This window comes from Chroicocephalus ridibundus, chromosome 3 (genome assembly GCF_963924245.1).
Source record: "Chroicocephalus ridibundus chromosome 3, bChrRid1.1, whole genome shotgun sequence".
Taxonomy (NCBI): Eukaryota; Metazoa; Chordata; class Aves; order Charadriiformes; family Laridae; genus Chroicocephalus; species Chroicocephalus ridibundus.
The window spans coordinates 123,034,648-123,055,087 of record NC_086286.1 but is presented as its reverse complement, the minus strand read 5'-3'; the positions used below and the strand labels follow the sequence as shown (position 1 = coordinate 123,055,087).

The 20,440-nt window shown below is 44.1% G+C and overlaps 1 protein-coding gene across 2 annotated transcripts in view; it reads left to right on the top strand.

Moving 5' to 3' along the window:
* RUNX2 (RUNX family transcription factor 2) overlaps positions 1-20,238 on the top strand; it is a 164,918-nt gene extending 144,680 nt beyond the window's left edge. For both annotated transcript variants that reach the window (XM_063330638.1, XM_063330637.1), the window contains one exon: positions 19,477-20,238. In XM_063330638.1, the coding sequence (XP_063186708.1) occupies positions 19,477-20,159 (683 nt within the window). In that variant the 3' untranslated portion in view covers positions 20,160-20,238. The remainder of the gene's footprint in view (positions 1-19,476) is intronic.
* The last annotated feature ends 202 nt before the right edge of the window (positions 20,239-20,440 follow it).

The window sequence follows — 20,440 nt, the reverse complement described above, 5'->3', positions numbered from 1 at the left end:
CACGGGAAACAGCCGTGTTTTAATTCAGCGTTACACTACTAAAGAGGTTTTTCTTCTGCCATCTAGTCGATGTTAGCCAGCCCGCCGACTAGTCTAACAAGGTGTGAGAGAACCTCGTAAAATTAGGGTGCACTACCAAAATTAGAGTGGGTGATAACCCTAAAAATTAATACCTACAAAGCGCTGTACAGCCAGGAGGCTGGTGGAAACAAAAGCCATGCTCCTTTCTGCTGGAAAAGATGTAAAATTGACACCGTGTGCCAGATTTTATAGTGGTTTGTAGGATTTGTAAAACACACTGCAAGTAGCACTTGCTAAAACTGTGCAGCTTGAGACCTGTGGAGAGAAAGATATCTGCAGGAATGGGGAAGAGCAGTGTCAGCTTTTCGAGAGAGGCTCTTTGGGATGCCTTGGTGGGTGAATAAATGGTACTGTGGTTTGGTTGTCAAAGGCAACGGCAGAGGCAGAAGGTTGGGGTGGTTTATAAATTAATTCATCTTTGGTTTGGAGGACAAGACTTTACTCTTATACTCAATGCATGGATGTAATATTAAGAAGAGCCGAATGCCTATAAAGCTCAGCTATTGACTTTTTGAATTATCAGCCATCTGAACCTCACAAAAGTGACTGCAACATTTGTGTACTGCCGAGTGGCTTTCATTGAAGACCTCTGCAATGCCACTAGAGCTGGACAGACTTTTCAAACATGGTATTTTTTTATCTATTCCTTTTGCTAACTACATTTCCAAAGAGGATCCTGAACTTTTCCCTAAAGCCAGTCTTGCACATCATTAAATTCAAGCTTCCTCTCTCCCGGAGAGATGGGGACACCCATGTTACAGTGCTGCCAGCTCATTGGGTACCAGTTGGCAGACGACGCTGGTACTGGAAGAAATTATATTCCACCACCACCGCTCCATGGTTCTGCCTTTGTGTTATGTTCACATCCCGCCAACCCAAAAGCATGAGGGACCAGAAGCAGTGCTGGACCAGAGCTTCGCTCATGGCCACATGGGTGTCTCCAAGCCACCTGGCCTGCTAGGAAAAAAGACGACTTTCTCTTTAATAACAGATGGTGGTAGTGAGACATGAAAATTAGGACATATTTTCATTTGATATTGGAATATCATGAGCATCAGTTATTTTGGGAAGGAGTCCAAAAAATACTTGGAGAGAGTCTAAAACTGCAGATGAATCCGCAGGTTTATTTTATTGGGTGATTTCAGTTCTGCCAAATATTTGTAGTGTAAAGAAATCATAAAAATTGCTGGTGGTCCTCGCCTGGCGGGTACTTCTCACATATTTGAGACAGTTGTACGAACTGTGACAAGAATGTTTGATCTATTAGCTTAAAAACAAATTAGAGTCTTCAAGAGAAATAAATGAAGTATAGATGGTAGAAATACATTTCTCTTATCTTAGAGAGACCAGGAATTTTTGCCCCCAGGCTTTATTTGCATTTAATTATCGCAGTTTGGATTTCCTCTACTGCATGCATGGAGGTTTAGTCTGTCTCATTCCATCCTCTGTTCTGAAATAACATTAGTACCTGTTAATGATTATCATTGTCAATTATGTATTCTGGTTACATGCACATTATAAGAAATATCAGTTTGTTTTAATAAATCTTCAAAAGGCAGCCTAAACCTGTGCCTTATCTCCTTTCTGCTTTGTAATTTATTTGTTTTTACGGTTGTGATATATGAAAGACACTGCGTGCTCCCAGCGACTGTGAATGGGTATCTACTCAGCACTTGAATACTGAGATGACAGACAGAAAAGGTTTTATTTAACACAGCTTTCCAAATGAACCGAGAGGGTCATGTATCTCAAAGATAGACCGAGAAAGAAGTGAGGAACAACAGGTCTGGAAATCCAAAGACTCAGTTATATGCATAAAAGAGAGGAAACCTAGATGTACAGTGAACCCCTAGGTGGTTTAGCATGACACGTGCTAAGTTGCAGAGTAGCTGATGCTCACCATGTAGAAATCCTGCTTTTTCTAACTTCAGTTATTCTTTGCTAGGATAATAATTTCACTATGATCCTGACCTGGCAAAGGACTGATTGCCTCACTTCCCATTGGTGTGTAGAGAACAAGGACAGTCCCATATGAAATTTTTTCACTGCATTTTTAAGAAGAATTTTGGTTTGAGTTGTGCAAAATTCATGTTTATGCTGTTTGTCCATGCAAATTTTCGGGATTATTTTTATTCGCTGGACCGGCACTGAAAAGTCCACTCCAAAAGGAACACTTTAACCAAGCATTCTTTATGTGGTCTTCAATTAATAAACAGGAATACGCTTTTCTAACCCTGTGGGTAATGATTTTTCTGCTTGCTGCTACTGTATGTAACCTAAATGAATGGGGCATTTGTATACTGTCCTTTCATCTGGGATATCAAAGCACTTTATAAATATGGACCAATTGGGCTGATGTGCAACCACTGAATTGTGGCCTTCTCGGAGGTGGCATGCGGTTGACATTTTGGCTGGCAAAGCACATTTGAACTTCAGAAATTGTTGGTTTTCTCAGATGGGATAGGCTTGGAAGTGAGAGGGCGTAAGACTATCTGAATTGCTCTCTAACACATACCTGCCCCAACACTGGGAAGCAACACCACTACCTACTTTCCAGCTAGATAGAGTATGGGCTTGGCTAAGAGCGTGGCCAAAGCATCTTCCATCACTGGATCACTAATTTTAATTCAGCCCAAGGTGGTGGCTGTCAAAAATTATTACCATATGGTAAGCTGGTAAATTGCCACAAGAAAATGAGCTTGGTGGTCCCAGATTAGTTTCATATGGACAGGTGTCTACACCACAAAACCACCATCATAACTGCTACTAGCTGTTGGGTTTCAGAAGGGAGGTCCAGAACTGAACGGGCGGTGGTACCACAAGTGACGCTTCTAGAGGTGAGATCTCGAGGCCAGAGAGACGAGACTGTTTGTATCTGTTGAGGTGTTTCTTGACATGTGTGACAACTTCAGTTTCCTGAGCTGTCAACAACTAGTTTGGATTCTCCATTGTTGTTGTGGCAAGTGCTTTCTCTTACCTTTGCACAGAGGCCCTATCCCTCCCCTGCTTCTACCCCGTTAAATAGATGCCACAAAAAATTTCAGTGCGGAGTGTGTATTGAAGGTATTAAGTTCAGACCACACATGTAGTCTTTAAGGTCTTTGGTATGACTTGGAAAAGCCTGCAGGAACACAGGACTGGAAGGACCTTCTGGGTCACTGATCCCAACCTCCTGCTATTGCAGGCTTTCGCTTTGCATAATCCTTTTGAAAAGCTGACTAATCTCCAAAAATGTGGACAATCACAGGAAACCTCGAAAGCCCTCTGTATAAAAAAAGTGTCAAATCTGTTTTGCACTTCTCTAACACCTTTCATCCAAAACTTGTAATGAGTTTTGCAAACATGGAGTTAAGAATTGCCATGCCAGTGAGGGGGAAGAATTATCCTTACTGTATTCGGGAGGGAGAATTTGGGAGACAGCAAAACTGTGAAGCAAATAGCAATTCTCATTCAGACAAAGGTTTTAGTGGCTTGAGGACTCTGGCTGCAATGGAGATATCCAAGTCCATACAACCAAATCGATTAGACAGCTAGGAATTAAAATCAGAGTTCCTGACTCTCTTTTTACTGGTCTTCCAACGACTGAAAAACAGCCCAAGATTTTCCACCTGTCAGCCTCTTTCTAAAAGAAATAGATACTACACCCTATTTCTCACGTGGAATAAAATTAGCATCATCGTATATCATAGTTAAGTATACTCCAGGTGGGCAGGAGATTCTGTTATAATGAGGGAAGACCATCAGCAGCAGATCGCAGGGTTTTTTTAATCTATAGACGATACAGCCGAACCCTCAAAGAGAGATGAGCTTCCTGCATTTCCACATCATGAGAAAAAAGTAACTGAATTCGTCCTCAAACCCATGAAAGCACACATTCCTTCTGTAGGAAGAATGAATCCTGGGAAAAGTACTGTGTGGTATATTTCAGGGAAATATTTCACTTACACCTCTAAGCCAAATTCTGCTCTCAGTCCCATTGACTCTTGACTCAATTTGACCTCTCTGATTTGCTAGCACATTTTTTTTAAACTTATAAATGTAATTGATGGCAGAGTATGGCCCTGGGGCTATTTATCTATCAGCAGATCATGGTATAGTTGTAAGGAATATCAACAGCATTAGGAAGTGGAGAAACCAGTGCCCACAACCTTGAAGCACCACTGCTTAGACACTGTTTCAGGTTACCGGTGCTAAGATAAGAAAACAGATCACCTTTGATCAACACATCTCATAGGGTTTTCTTAAAATTTGTTACTTTAGGGGCTGATCCCACGGTTAGATTGAATTGCTAGTTTGCTAAACGAATCTAATTCAGCACTGGAAGAGGGAATGCATGCAATCCTTACCTCTTGTGCAGAAGCTATGTTGGCAAAAGTTAGTAAAACTGTGCTTGTTTGCAAAGTATTTGGAGTTGAGGGTTCCTGGGAGGAAGCGAAATCCAGGATAAAGAGCAGGGTCCGAATGCTGATGCACCCAGTTGCACTGAGAAGGATCAGCCCCAAAGATCTGCAATACTTGGAGTAAGCAACTGGGAAGTTTGAAGGATTTTATTTGCCTCTATTGATAAAGGAAGGAAGAAAAAGAAAATGCAACTGGCTGTAGAGTAAGTTTTCTCAGGTGATGGCTGTTAGAATGGCTCATTTCATACAGCATCTCTACAGTACACATGTAAGAAAGAAAGACGAATCTGTGAATTCAAGCAAAATTCAAGGAACAGCTCTTTGGCGAATAGGTAGTGGGGCTTTCTTATTTTCCCAGAGTGTCTGTCCTCACAATGCATCAGGAAGTTTGGGGGTGAAAAGGAATGACCTGCAGAGAGAAGGGGAGCTTTCTGGGGCTCTGAGAGTATAGGCTTGCTGGCTCTGTAGAGATGCTTGGCGTTGCACTGGACTTTTGGTTTCCCAAAGCAGGCCTGGCCGTGAGTTGGTGGTCGTAAACTCATAGAATCATAGAACGGTTAGAGATGAAAGGGACTTTAAAGATCATCTAGTTCCAACCCCCCTGCTCTGGGCAGGGACACCTCCCACCAGACCAGGCTGCTCCAAGCCCCATCCAGCCTGGCCTTGAACCCCTCCAGGGATGGGGCAGCCACAGCTTCCCTGGGCAACCTGTTCCAGTGTCTCACCACCCTCACAGTAAAGAATTTCTTCCTAATATCTAATCTAAATCTCCCCTCTTTCAGTTTAAAACCGTTACCCCTCGCCTTATCGTTCCACTCCCTGATAGAAATTCCCACTCCATCTTTCCTGTAGGCCCCGTTTAGGTACTGGAAGGGGCTATAAGGTCTCCCTGGAACCTTCTCTTCTCCAGGCTGAACAAACAGCATCCCCTGCTAATGATCCCTTGGCCAGGAAAAGGGGATCTACAGCCCCCTGCACCTCTGTCCCTGACAGACTAACAAGTTTCCATGCTGCTCTAGGCCTCTAAGATCAGGTGCGTTTCCTTTGTAGTGCTCCCCAGTCATTTCTGTTACAAAAATGCTTTCTGTGCTGATATACGGTGCGCTGGCAAAGAAACTCCTATGAACCAGGACGTTTCAGATGACAGTTCACATCTCACTTTTAGCTCGAGCTGCTGTGCAGGGAATATTCCGGCAGCCTGAGGAAGGGAACTGTACTACATGGTGTGCTCAGCAGGACTGGCAGATCTTACCCCCAAATGCTAGGTTTCACTGGCATCTGCCATAGCATGGTTACATATTTTTAAATCGCTTTAATCAGTTTCCTCTTTGAGATTTTTGTTTGCTGTATTTTTCTGTGACAGATTCACTTTTCTTCTTTCATCAGAGCCATGCTAGTCAGAGATAGACGCGGAGCTTAAATTATTCTTCCTTAAGGTCAAGTTACTTGTACCGGGGATGTGTGCTCATTTGGAGGGTCCTAAAAATTGGGGTCTATACCTACTCTGGAAAGCTCAGCTTCAGGCAGCTTTTTCACAAATGCAGCTCCCAATATCCCATATTGGGATACGTGGTACGTGTTTAAAGGTACCTGGTACGTGTTTAAACACTTTGCTGACTTTGGGCCTTGGAGAGCAGGGATAAATACCATATTTGGGGTTGTCTCTCAGCCCAAATTTTGAACATCCTGCAGAATGCAGTGCTTGGATTTCGTTATAAGTGACAAAATTCAGGATAATGACAATACTTGTGTGCGCGTCTCGGATGACTCACGGCACTGCTCCGCATTTGGATGCTCGATTCAAGCCCCGTCTCTAATTATAATGTCACCCAGGGAATGACCAAGTGCAGTACCTCTGTCTGACGTGCGCAGTGCTGTGTATTTTGTTCCAAACCTCTGCTGCTATTACATTGAAAGCACCAGCTGTAGCACAGGCTATGCCGGGATGATTTGGGGTTCTTGTAGTCATTTCCAAAGGCGTATCCACTTTCACCCTGCCCAGAGAGACTGAGCAGCAATGTTGTCTCTAAACGGGCTCCCTGTCTCTGTGCAATATAATCAACATCTATGGGATAGATGTATAGATGAATAAAAGTGTTTTTTGGTTGGTTTTGTAGTTGGTTTTTTTTGCCCTGGAAGACTTAATTCTCTCCTTTCTGAGGCAGGATCCTACGTGAGTTTACTCATTGACTCATTTATGGACTTCGGCAGCTGCACCTCGGCTCTTTCACATCGCTGCTTCGCCAGCCTGTCTCTCCTCACATTCCTGGTGGCGTCCAGGTTCCTTCTGACCTTGGTCTCCTCATAGCTCTGGGCTAGGGCAGACTACCCGACTCACAGTCCTTGTTAAAGACTAAATGCTGTCTTTTTACAGCTCACTTTCTTTCCATGATGTTAATCAAGCAGTCCTCCTTTTACAAGGCAGCTGACCCTTTGGTCTTTCTTCCTCTTGGTGCGCTGAAGATTCCCCATGCTGCCAGAATCCCCCTCCTTCCCCTTTTTAAGGCAGTCCCATACATGAAGTAAGCGGCTCCCCCAGAAAAGAGAGAAGCTTCTTGACATAGAGGGAAGCCTTCCCTGACAAGGGTGCACGTATTGTGTCCTTAAAAAACTTCCTCTTACCATTAAAATACACTATGGGAGATATCTGTGTATTTCTATTAGAGATGAGTCCAAACCATGAGGCTGGATCCGAACTTAGTCAAACGATGGGGTTGCTTAAAGTCGGGAGTACGGATCTCCATGCGTGCTTTTTGGCTTGAGCTGCTCTCCTGTTTGCACAGCGTCACACAAAGGGCATCACCGCGCTGGTGGGAAAGCTGCTGACACAACTAAGAAACCGAGTGGTAAAGGCTTGTCATCAAAACCAACAAACCTGAAGGCAAAACCTGGTGGCGTGAGTAATTGCGACCCCCTGCCCAGCCACACGGAGCAAACTTTCTCTTCTCAATAATCACCAGGTTTTATGAAAGAAAAAAAAAAATGAATTGCAGATGAAGCAGAGCGCAAAATTTCCCTGCATTCCTCTTACTGGGGAAAAAGAAAAAAGTCTCCTTCTTTGGACGTAGTCTGTGTATGTCTTTGCTGTGTACCGAGCTGCAAACGGTGGCCTCTCATTTCATTAATTGACAAACACCATCCCCTAAACCTTTCCAGACACAGTCATTTTATTTTCTCAGGTTTACTCAGTGGTTCTTACCGAGGTTTACATTTTTCCACGCATGTGCTGAGAATAAACTTGCCTCTACGATCTCATCTCTTGTGCTATGAGAAGTTTTGATAATGTAATTCATGAGCAACTTCATTTGCTGGGTCTTTTTCTTTTTGCAAGTCTCCTGGCTTTGGCTATTTACTCCTCTCTTTGCAGCAAACTGCCCTGTTTCCCAAATACCACAGGACTTTCTGAACTGCAGCATTTCATTCCATTTGTCTCTCTTTTTAAGGGGCTGATCTGTCTTAAAGAAATTTTTCTCATTTAAAAATAATTTTGCTGTGGTTTTACAGTCAGCATGGTTCCCCCCCCAAAAAAAAAAAAAAAACAAAAAAAAAAATCCCTGCAGGCCTGTTTCCTCTCCTTCTCCCATGATTACACTGGTGTAATGACACTGATGCCAATGGAATTATTCCTGTTTTACACTGGTATATTTGAGACCAAGGTCTGTAGGATGGGACGTACTCAACACCTTCACAAAATCCTATGGGGGACTGGGCCAGAAGGGTATCTCCATCTATCAAAAGTGGTCTCAAAGTGTTTTTTCATCTTCAGTCTCTCAAACAGAGGAATATAATCATCCACCAGCAGGACGCAACAACCCCCAGGGTGACATCGAGCAATAGGTTTCACGTGGAGAACAAGGCAAAAGCAGCACAACACGGCCCTTTAGGAATGTAAGCAAGGACTACAGTGTCCAGCCGAAATTAGTGTTACTATTTGCCTCGTGGAAACGCTTGGGAAGCCCAGCCAAATGCAAGGCTCCAGTCTACTAGAGCCGCCGCAGTGAGGGCAGTCTCTGTTCCCCAGCGCTTGCAGTCCCAGTGACAAATAGCAATCAGACCGCGGGCCAGCGAGAAGTTGAGCCAGGCAGAACTAAAATATCCCTGTTGGAGTGCGGTCCCATGAGGCCAGTGTTATGTCTTAGCAGAAACAAAGAGAAGAGCACATTTCCAGTCTCAAAGACTTCTCTGTCCCATTAAGGAAAACTCCAGACTACAATTAGAAAAAAAACAAGAAAAAAGAGACGCAGACGCAATGTGCCAGTTTGCGTCCAAAATGCGGCCTAAAAAAAGAGGGCATGCTCCCAGGAGAAGGCTGTGAGCACCCTCTTGGGCTGACGGCTCCGGCTACCTTGCTCAGGAGGGTGGGAACGCGACCCCAGAGAGAGAGACCATCCCTCCCCCAAAACCCAGAGCCGCTGGGTAAATATTGACTCAGAGCGAGGAGTGGCTGAATCACTCCTTCCTGCTCTGCCGAGGTGTCTCCCTCCACCCAGCCAGCGTCCAAGCCCACCCTGCACAGCCCATAATATGACGGGAGTTGGTACCCGTGGTGATCAAAGGATGTGGACTCAGACGGAGAGACAAGAATGCCTCTGTTTGTGCAGGGCTGACGTGTTTGTTTGCTCTCTGAGTGGGCAACGTCTCCTCCAGTTGGTTATTTAGGAGGACACGTGGTGGGAAGGGTGGGTAGGTGAAGGGACGAGGGACTGGGTGACGTTCTTCCATCCTTGTCATGTGCATCAGACCCCAAATTCTCTGACTGCTGGTACACAGCTGGTAAAGGTGTTGTGCCGTACGCTGTTTGTGGTAAAGCAAGGGCCTGGGTTCATGAAATCGTTGCCCCGAGGTGCATTGAAGCAACAGCAAATTTGTGACAAGGGGTAGGAAAAAGTCCAACTGTCTCAGTTGTCCAACCGTTGACAGCTCAGGATTCAATGATAGGATGGAAAGATCTGGATCATATCTCTAGATCTATTCAGTTCCTAATCTAAGGGTATTAAAGCAAAGCACAGGGAAGACCTGGGAGCCCATTGGCGGTGACCACTGACTGGAGATGTGAGTGGGTGTCATGAACATCTGGGTGGCTACCGGCTTGTATAATTGGACTGGGCGTAGGGGAAGGCTGAGTTTACTGTTGCAAGCACAGGTCTGGGTTTCATTTCAAGTCTGCTGCAGATTTCCTAACTGGGTCACTGTGCCAGCCTGTAACACAGAAATTACATGTTCCGCCTGCACCAAGCTGTCACAAGGCTCAAGGCCTGAAGGTTTCAAAACTGGTTGAAGATCTCCAAGAAAAAGGGCTGTGTAAGAAAGAGCATACGCTATGGATCTCTTTGTATACGCTACATTACCAAAAGCGCTGTATTTATATATTTCAAAACTGGGCACTGGGTTACATTTTCATTCCCCAGTACAAAGGCAAATACATTCCAAACAAAGCAATGTTGTTTCAACAAAGCAAGGGTTGAAATCTCTCCAGGGCTTCATTCTGTCTCATTTAGATCGGGCATAAGATCTTAAAGCAGAGTTTAGTGGTCGGCCGATCATGTTCCTCTGGGAAATGACAGAGTGGTAATTCAAAAAGGGTAGTGAAGTACAGCATTGTCTTGGTCTGCAGGACTGTTCTTCAATAAAACCAGCGGCTCACCCAGCTTACAGGAGAACATTTTGTTCCAAAGGAGCTGTGGCTCTTCATTAAACAAAAGAATTCACCTCCGGCTAGACTTGGGTGTAAAATGAAAATGTTGTTGGAGACAAAATGTCTTTGTGAAGACAGCATTTCCATGATGCCTGCCACGATTGCCCGGGCATATCTAGCAGTTGAAATGAAAGGACGAAAGGTACGTCTCCAGGGCACCGAATCAGCATTTCTTAAAAATTTTTTTCAGGCTTGGGAGGTGGTTTCATTTCAGGCCAGGGGCCCCAAGGAGGAGATAAGCAGCCTGGGTCCCATCTGGCCATGGGCTGGCACTCACCCACTCTGCAGTGAGGACCCAGATTCAATCACAAGTGAATTGAATCTTTCAGGACTTTCCCGAAAGCCTTTCCTTAGAGTAAACAAGTTCTCCCATGCCTGACACAGGAGATTGGGAAAGAATCACAGGGTATCTAAATACAAAAAATTATGAGATATGCCTCCGACCCTCCTGACACACTTGGGAAAGTTCACAAATAGCAAAGATGCAGTAGGGTCATTCAGGGAAATAATTCATGTCCAGACTGGCATAACTCAGGTGTTCAGATATGGCTGTTTCCCCCCTAGATTTACTCCGTAGGAAAGATATAGCCTATGCGGTTCCTCAGTGTATGAAGATGAGAAAAAGCGCCTCAGGCTATGCAGTTTCAGGGGATTTTCATTACAAGATTATTTTCCAAAAAATGGCACCATCCCACTGAGGATGAAGCATGCTGGGAAATATATGACAATTTAATGAATTCCATTAGTTCATTCCTACTTTTGTTGTATACTTAAGGCAAGATCGTTCCCTTGTCATCTTCAGATCATCTAGGGACTCTTTATTGTACAGCCAAAGTGTCCACCTTTAGCTTGACAATATTTTTTGGCATGCAGACTCTTAGGCAGTGCAACAGCCGAGCTAATCTTGCTTAAACACTCTCTTGCGCTATGTCTAATCATGGCCTCCTACTCAGCCTCTCTCTCTTTCACCCAAACATTGATCACCAAGGAGGGCCAACAGCCTTGTTTCTGCTCGAGATGGGACAAGCACTCTTTTTCATCACCTCTTCCATTTAAGTACTGGGTTTCTGGGGCCTGAGAAATGGTACAAGATAAGGAACACTGGCCCATTGGTCTGTTATGGGTTAAAATTCCTATGTAGACTCTAAGGCTTAGCAGAAACGTTGTGCTGGGGCGGTCAGATGGTAAATAACCGGGAAAAGATATGGTTACTGTGCTTGAGTGGGGAACATTGCTGTGACCAGCCTTTGGGAGGGACAATTCAGCTAAAGTATAACATGGCAAAGGTTCAGGGTAACTCATTGCGGATGTAGTTTGTTTCATTAATCGTGCCAAGAAGAGCCATGAGGTGTAGGCAACAGAGGCCTGTCCACTGCTGGCTGAACAATGTCCTTGCTGGACGTTCTGTAGGAACCTGAAATCTCATTGACTCATGTGTACTGAATTTCCAGACTTGACTCACTGGCTACTAAAACCATAAGATTGCATGGTGTGTCTCGTATTTTTCCTGGAACAAAAAGAGCTGGTTAATATAACTACATTTGGTTAATTAACATCTGAATCTATTTTGAAATCTCCAGAGCATATATGTAAAGAACTTAAACTAATCTCAAACCAGCAAAGAAAAAAAAAACAAACAAACCCTGAACTGTCTGGAACTTCAGGATTCGTTTCTATAGTGTTCCTGGTTGCCTCAGACTTTGGGCATACGGCAAAAGATACACATCTTCTGTGTCTCTAAGTAGCTGCTGAATTTCATGTGATCATGGACTTATTGTAGGGCCATGTGTGGCAGGAAGTGCTATTGAGAAAGGTACAAAGAGTAGATACACAGGTGGTTTCAGAGGAAATGCTATCTGGCTGATTAGTATAAAAACCTGCTGTGTAAATGGAAAAACTTCCTCACACGATGCAAAACTAACCTGAGAAACTCATTGCTATAGGAGTTAATCAAGACCAAAACCTTGCCAAAGAACAAGAAAAGAGAAAAGAAGAAGAAAAAAGAAAAAGAAAAAAAAAACCAACAGGAAAAATAAAAATAATAAAAAAGCAGAGGGGATGTTTACAAGGCTAATAAGAACATAATAAGGACGTTTAGAAACACAATAGTACTTATTAAGGAAAGAAAACAAGACTCTTAGAAGAATTAAACATGTTGGAAAGGCTATCTGCTTCAAGACAGGAAAAACCTTTTGGTGAAGATAATGGCCAGATTCAAAGACGTAATGAAGTACCAGCTCCACTTTCAGTTGTAGTCCATACAGTTGCAGTCCATTTCGAGCCTGATCTTAAATCAAATTTACTGGCCTGCATTATATAAAAGGTGATCGTAGACAGTGGAAACATCTGTCCCGGGCCAAAAACCTGATTCATTAATGGAACGTCGAGAAAATTTCCTACGGCAGACAATGGCATAACTGTTACTGACGGCTTTTTGATAGATTCCCTTGCGGCAGCATTTACTGACCATTGACAGAGGCAAAACACAGGACAAAATGGACAACGTGGTCTGATGAATTATATTGCTTTCTTCTCCTTATTGTTTCTTGTCGGCTACCTGGAAGTAGCTTTCAGTATTATTTTAGTTTCAGAGGACTGAAACACTCTCTCCAGGCACTTCTCCGTCCTCAGTAAGTTTCTGGGAAGGGAAGCACAGGAGGGTGGAGAAGAGAAGACGTCCTTGCATGGCTATGGGGAGCGCTGGGCAGGCAGTCTCCTTAAACACAACGGATTTTCCTGCTGTGCCTTATTTCTGCGCTGCAAATGGGAGGGAAAAAAAAATCATCCCCAATTTAAGAAGATGCGTTGATAGAGGGGTAGGATAAAGGAGCCATCAGAGGACTTCTGTCCAGGCATTTCATTTTTCATGTATTTCATTCTGGCCCCCGTAAAGTGCAGCCAGTGTGAGACTCGTCTGTGCAGTGTTTTGAGCACAGCGGGAAAAATGTGTTAGGCAATGAATATTGTCATGAGGAATTGCCTGCTGCCCAACAACATTACCTCTCCAACATGCCTACCTCCTCTTTTCCTGTTCTCTCCCCACGCCGAGATGTCAGGGCATCCTTAGGGACTCTTCTTTCGGGAAAATAACAGGAGCTGCTGATCACTTCAAAAAGTCTGGCTTTGTCCCATAGGTGTCAAAGAAGGACCTCAGGTTCCTGGAAAATCTGGTCCCAAATGAGTGTAAAAATGCACATTTTGTCAGGAAGTGAATAAAATCTCACTGAAATTAAGCCAGGGACAAAGATGAAAAAGCAGATGGCCCATGACAAACTGTGAGAACAAATTTGTTCGCATGACATGGGAATAAGTATGTACTCATAACAGACTATTACTCAAGAAATTTTGAAAGAGCACAACTCCACAGGAGTCATAACGTGATTAGTCACATAAAGCCCAGTCCAGCTAGGCCTGGTGTGTTATACCTGAAAGAAGAGAAACAGAGCCCAATTGAAAAAAAAAAACAAACAAAAAAAACCCAAAGAAAAATATTCCACAGAGATGCATGGTTTTATGAAGTCAGAAAAACTCGTAAGCGATTTGAAATCTGTAGAGTAGCTCGTGGATTGCTATTAGGTTGGTTAAAAGCAAGAGGGCAGAGGAAGAAGCCTTGCTGAAGTGACTCAACCAGTAGGTTTTTAATTTGACAGCACAGAGACGGACTTGGGGTATTTTTGGTGAAATGTCTCAGACTCTGGGACAGACTTTGTCACGTGCCCCATTACAGCATGGTTCTGGTAATCTGCAATTATTTCTGAAATATCTTTTTTTATTATTATTATTTTTTATTGTGGGAGCGACGAGTGGGAATGAGCTCCAAAACCAGAGCAATAGGGCTGATTTTTAAATTAATAATTCGTACAAGGCCCCTGATCTTGAGTGGGCTTATTTAATTACATGAAATCACCTTTGTCATTGAAGATTGCAATACCTTGGTATATATGATATTTTGGGATATCTCCATGTATCCAGAGAGGAGCGGATTCCTGGGATATAAAAGTGATTTGCTTTATCTAAAAAAAGAATTAACAATTAGCTTGCCTAATGCTTTTATGAATTTTCCACGCATTTCCAAGCTGCTCAACCAAAAACACATCGGTGTTCAGAGCTAGTTTAGATTTTTGCCAAAGAAAAGATACTAGAGACAACATCTAGAACCAAATTCAGTTTCTGAAATCACGCATACGCAAACACGGATCCTGAAGTGCTCACACGGATGTTTTTGTTCATTCCTATTCTACTGTAGTGTCCGGTAGTCTCCTTGCTCAATGCTGTAATTTAATCCCTTCTAAACTTGATTTACAGCTGGAAGCCCTTCTAAGCTTGGCTGCGGACCAGCAGTGGGAAGCAATGCCACTCTGTACCTGAATCAACCCTGAGCAGCGCAGGAGGGATGGCTCCAGATTCAGATCCCAAAGACGGGCTTTGTCGGTGCAAAAGCAGTACCGCCCTCGCTTACGCAGACGTTGCTATTGGACTTTCATTTACCACAGACTGTTAGGACTTCAGTTTCACTTCTTACCAGACAGAGGGGACAGGCGTATATTTAGACTTTCTTGGGAAGCAGCTGCAAAACGAAGTGGGAGTGCATGCACGCACTGGGTCGCAGAGGCGCACAGGCACACGCTGCTGGCTTCAGAGCAACTTCATAGACCCGAGCAGAAAGGATGGTGCACCAAGGCCTCCTGCAGGTTGCTGTATCACTGAAGGGATTGCATTACTCATTTCAACATCTTAACATCCTTATCATCGAAATGGGTTGTTCAGTGCTGACTCACTTGAAAGATTATCACCTTCTGAACCACTAGCTCATTTCTTGAAGCACTCTAGGGGTCCAAGTCTCCACTCTCTTTCACGTTAAAACTTATCTCCATGGTTTTATGCCTTCCACGGGAAGACAGAAGCAACACTACCCATCTACTCTTCTGATGTGACAGGAAATTACTTGCTACGTCTCTAAATAAAGTGAGGAATCCAGCTCACCCAACTTTCAGCCATGTAGAAGTTAGTCAGCCCATCGAAGATGGTTGACTTAGTCCTCCAAGAAGTGCTGGAAGGCAGGGACACTCCAGAGCGTGATCCTCCCACCCTTCTTAGGGACCTGATAACTTGGGATGTCTTGTCCCCAGAGGTCCTTCTTTCCCTGCTGGAGCCAGGACGACTGCTTTGCACTAGGTTCCAGCTAAATGGCTAATGTTAGATGAGCTGAATCCCATGCAGTGTGTTAGCCAGTGGGAAGTCATGTCCTTGTTTTTCCCTTAAGGTTTCTCCTTCACAGACCTTTCCCTTGTTAGCTGACAAAAGACTAAGAAATCAGAGTTTGCAGCAATTTGGCTGCAAGGCAGATGAAATCAGTAGTCAAACAAAAGCAGCTAAGATAGCCAAGACTGCCTGAAAACTTAAATGCATGCTCTTCTCATACAGATGAATGCATTTAAAATAAGTTTAGTTTCCCCATTCTCAAAGGGCAGACCATTAATCTTTTGGTAACATCCATCACCATGGGAAGGACAAGCACCAGGAATCCTCTTCTGGAGGTGCTCCTCTCCTGTCTCCTATTATTTTATGACCTGGCTTATTTTTAGTCCTGTGACTTTTTAACACCCCAAGGTCCTCTCAGAGGTGACCTCACAGAAGTTTTCCCTATTACTTGCAAATAGGTAACAGAAAGATGTGCGACTGCTTTCTACTTGGGAGACCTGTAGTAGATCCGGAGGGCAGTGAATGTCAGGCATCCACCGTTTCTAAGCTGGGCACTCACCCATCTTATATTTATGCATCTGGTACAGGAGTTCTCTTTTAAAACGTAAGAATTTTCAGGGCATGGCATCCACATCCAAGTTAGTTATCCTACATTATTCCCATCAAAGAGATGAGGACAAATCTTTCTCATTCTGACAATAAAGAGGTGATGCTAGACCTATTTAATCCACTGACTGTGAAGAAAGGCTAGAGAACTAGACAAGATGTAGACATCTGTAACGCAGACTGCTAAAGCTAAAGGTGACGTGAATCCCATCTCGGTAAACAAGTTCTCCTAAAGGATAAGGCCAAGCTTCCTATGCACTCAGCAGAAAGAAGAGAGTGACTCTGAGTCTGTTCAGAGAGATACAGCCTATATGTCTTCCCTTTAGGGGCTTTCCCTCTATATACTGCATAGAAAATGCAGGTGCTTTCAGGGAATTTCTTCACTAGGCGTTCACAGTTCAGTTGTTTAGATTAATTGGATCCCAACCAATCAGGGTTTCCAGAGTCCTGGATTAACTACCCTAACTGGAGAAATACCTTTTCTTCTAAGCTACAGGCCTTCCTTGAAGAGTCAGTCTTTGTAAGTAGGAGCATGCTCTAGCACCTACCCATCTTCTGTAGGCTGGGTGTACTAGGGGATGCTAAATCCATGCGCAGGTGGGTTGATATGTTTAAGGAAAGTCACTGTACTTGTTCTAAGCACCTTGTCTTCAACATTTATTTTCTCTGCAGGCATCCATCCAATCCCACTTAGCTACAGCTCCGTCTAGATACAGATCTAACATCCCCATAAATGAGTGTGCACCTGGATGCACCAGTTAAGAAGAATCTCTTTCTGCTGGGGCCGTACAAAAAAATGAAAAACACAAACACTAGAGTTGTGACGGGTTGCAACATTCAGATAAAACAAACAAAGATAGAGAGGAAGGAAATAAATAGAATCACCCGGTTTTATACAATAAGCAACTGTAGTAGCTTGCTCCATGCTTCATTGTGCTTAGGACTTCCATATTCCTGGGCTTTCTCAAACGTGCCCTAGCACTTTTGTCCATGGAGAAAAAATTATTGACCCTAGCCAACCCTGCTTTGAGCAGGGTTTGAGACTAGAGAGTCTCCAGAGGTCACTCCCAACATCAGTGATTCTGTCATTCTGCAATTTCCATCATCATTTTGGGTCTTTGGATATCGAACAGTTGAATCAGATCCTGTCCAGACGAGCAGTCATTCTGGGTGCACAGACTGCACTGTGTCAGCTGTGCACATTCCCGGCCATTGATCTGAGCAGTGCAACAGCTTCCACATGTCCTGGATACGCCAGGACCCCTGAACGGGTGCCCAGACGTCCATGTGGAATTTTTTAGATGGCAGTATGGGAGCCTGATCAAGCTGAGCAAGATACATTTAAAAGGCTGCATGGCATAAATAAATTTTACGGGGGGATTAAGGGGATGACAAAGCTGTGGCTTCTGATAGGGAAGCCACGCTGTTTGGAAAGATTGCAGCCAAAAGAAGAATCTTTGGTGACCAGATTTTTGACTCTACTTTTGTAGAGGTTTTTTGTAGTTTTGTAGTTATTAGTTAGCATTCCTTTTATTTTAACCTCAATTATTCTTTAACCATTTAAGAATCATTTGTGACAGTTATTTGTCACAGTGCTAAACCAGATTGCGACCAGGTTTGTTGAGCTTCCTCTGCTCTCCAATGTATGGAAAAACATTACACTTAATTTGGTTCGTTTGGGCAGTGCAGACAGGGATTAGCCGTGCTATGTATGGACCATAAACAGTGTTCTGGTTAACGCTACAGTTGAGCCAAACCTGAACCTTTCATCTCACCCTTTGCAAACTTTGGTGGTTTGGATGGAAATGGAACCTGGACTTGAACTGTGCTTTATTTTTGTTTTTGTTTTGAAAAACCAAAGCCCAATCAATAACACTTTGGAAACCCATCATCCAGCATCCTCAGCCCACCTCTGGTGAACAGGAATCGAGCGCCCGGGTAGGCAGGGACTTTGTGTTGGGAAGAAAGCCAATATACAAAGGAAGGAAACTGTTTCAAGGAACTTGCAGTAACTTTCCATAAAAATCTCAGGGACATAAGGGCATGCTGAATTTTGTGTCATAATCCCCTCCAACCAACATGTGCGTTTGGCTAGGGAAAACATGGAGGTCCCATGTGGAACAAAGATGGACTTTTGTTGGCTGCATGTCCGATAGGTTTGGTGTTAGAAATTACAGGGAAAAGCCTTCATTTGCTTTTGACTCACAGTTTCAGTTTGCTATCTGGAATACCAAACCAGCCAGTAATGGAAACGGATTTCTCACATCAGATTTTTTAGATGCCAGAAATAATAACAGTATGGTGTTAACACCTCGGTACTTGGCTTTCTCTAGGCTGTCTTAACCTAGATAAATCTATTAATTTGTGTCTTTGAATCCACAGCTGTGCCTTAAAATTTGCACTTAATTGCAGCAGAAGTAGTTTTAAAATCCATCTTTCTTACACTGACCATTCCTGTAGCATCTCACCACCTTCTGTATAATGTGTTCCCAAGGCTAAAATAAAGATCTACAGCGCAGTATAGTAATTCCACTTATGCAGATCTTTGAGGCTGTTGAGTTGCTAACATTTCCTATTATATTTCTGGCTTCCAAAATTATTTTAAAAATAGAATTGTCCTTACCATACAGTATTTACCAGCTGGGCACAGTGGGTACAACACCTGGGACCCTAGTGTGGCTCTCCAAGTCTTTGCATATCCCCCAGAGGCTGCTCTATCATCCTAGACTGTATATGTTGGACACAGTCCAAGCAAGTATGTTTCTAATGACTTTAGTGGACATTGGATGAGGTCCACTGAACTGTTTGCAAGATGGCATAGGCGTCAATCCGGGATGCCTGACGTCAATTTCTTTCTGTCTCTTCTTTGTTGATTTTCGTAGCTGAAGTTGCTAATTATCTACAGGCAGGGATCTACGTCTAAGTTTAATTGTGTGAATTCTGTCATGCTTCCACACAAAAAATAAAATTATTGAAGATTTTAAGCCATCAACTAGCTCTTACTGTTTCTGGTGTTGACCTGTCCATTCAAACCAGAATGTTGAAAACTGGGACCCTCCCTGAAGCAGCAATTAACTTTGGCTCCGGCAGCAGCCGTCCAGCCCTCACATCTCCATGGGAGATCTGAGTCAGTTAGGACATTGCCATCGTTCCATGACTGGCCAGGAAAATACAGTAGGTAATTCACCAGCTAATGCATACCTATGAGACGTCAACCAAAAAAATGTTAAGGCCTGTCCACAGGCTTTATGAAGAATGAGAGTGGAAAGATAATTTAGATTTATAATGTTAAACTGCATGTTTACCTACAGTAAGCTCTTGTCTTTGAGTATGTCTGTTTTTTTCTAATTGGCCTACAGAGGGTATCACTACCAGCTGGTGAAATTCCTCATTTCATCAAAAAGGCCTAGTCCCACTGAAGTGACAGGAAGCAACAGTCCATGTATGTAATTACACTTGTGAATCAAGGCTCATGATGTGTCTTCCTTGCAGACTCCGACCCTTGCACGCCTGATGCTCCACCTGCTGCCACTTCACCACCAACCTCTGAAGAACCTGGACCTTTCACAGCTCCAGCATCACCCTCCTCTTCCTCTGACGCTGGTACTGCATCATTTTCACCACCATTACCTGCCTGTGTTGCAGCCTTACATCCCAAACCACCTCCTATTTCACCATCAACATCTGCTTCTGCTGCCACTGTTCACCCTGGACTCCCTTCTCTTCCTGCACCACCCACCTCTACTCCATCCCTGCACCCTGGACTTTATTTGCCCATAGTTCCACCAGGCAGTGCCACCCACCTCATCAACTGGCTGCCCTTCCTCGCTTCTGCAACGCTGGCCACCATTCAAGGGAAGGAGGAAGACCTGCCACCTGTAAGAACGAGCTCCCTGGAAGGCATGAAGTGTTGCAGCAGCACACCCCCACACTCCTCCCATGACGGAAATCCCCAGGGGGAACCCATGGGAGACAGGGCTCCGGGGGCTCCTTCCTCACCGCTGGCTGCCCACGCCATGCCCCCAAGCTCCGAGCAGGCGTCGGGGAATGTAAGCGACATCCTGGCAGAGCTGCGGACCATGAACAGCCATCTCTCTGTCATCGCCCGAGCCCTGACGCAACTGGCATCGACGCTGGCACCGCAGCAGGATGCGCGTGGCACCCCACCTCCTTAGCACCAGGCTCTGGACCATCGCACCCTGCTCACAGGGGCTGGCGTTGGCCGGGGACGGCCCATGGTGGAGGTAGGGTGAAGGAAAGGGACTCTACCCAAATCTGTCCACACCATCTCTTCCAGTTCGCTGTGCTCTCTGACACCGACCACGTCTCCCCAGTGGCTTTCTCTGTTTGTTTGTTTATTTCCTCCTTGTAAATGGCTGCATATATTAAAAAATAGTTTTGTGGTCTTGTTAATAAAATTGTTTATATTTCTTGGATTCCTTTCACATGCGCTCTC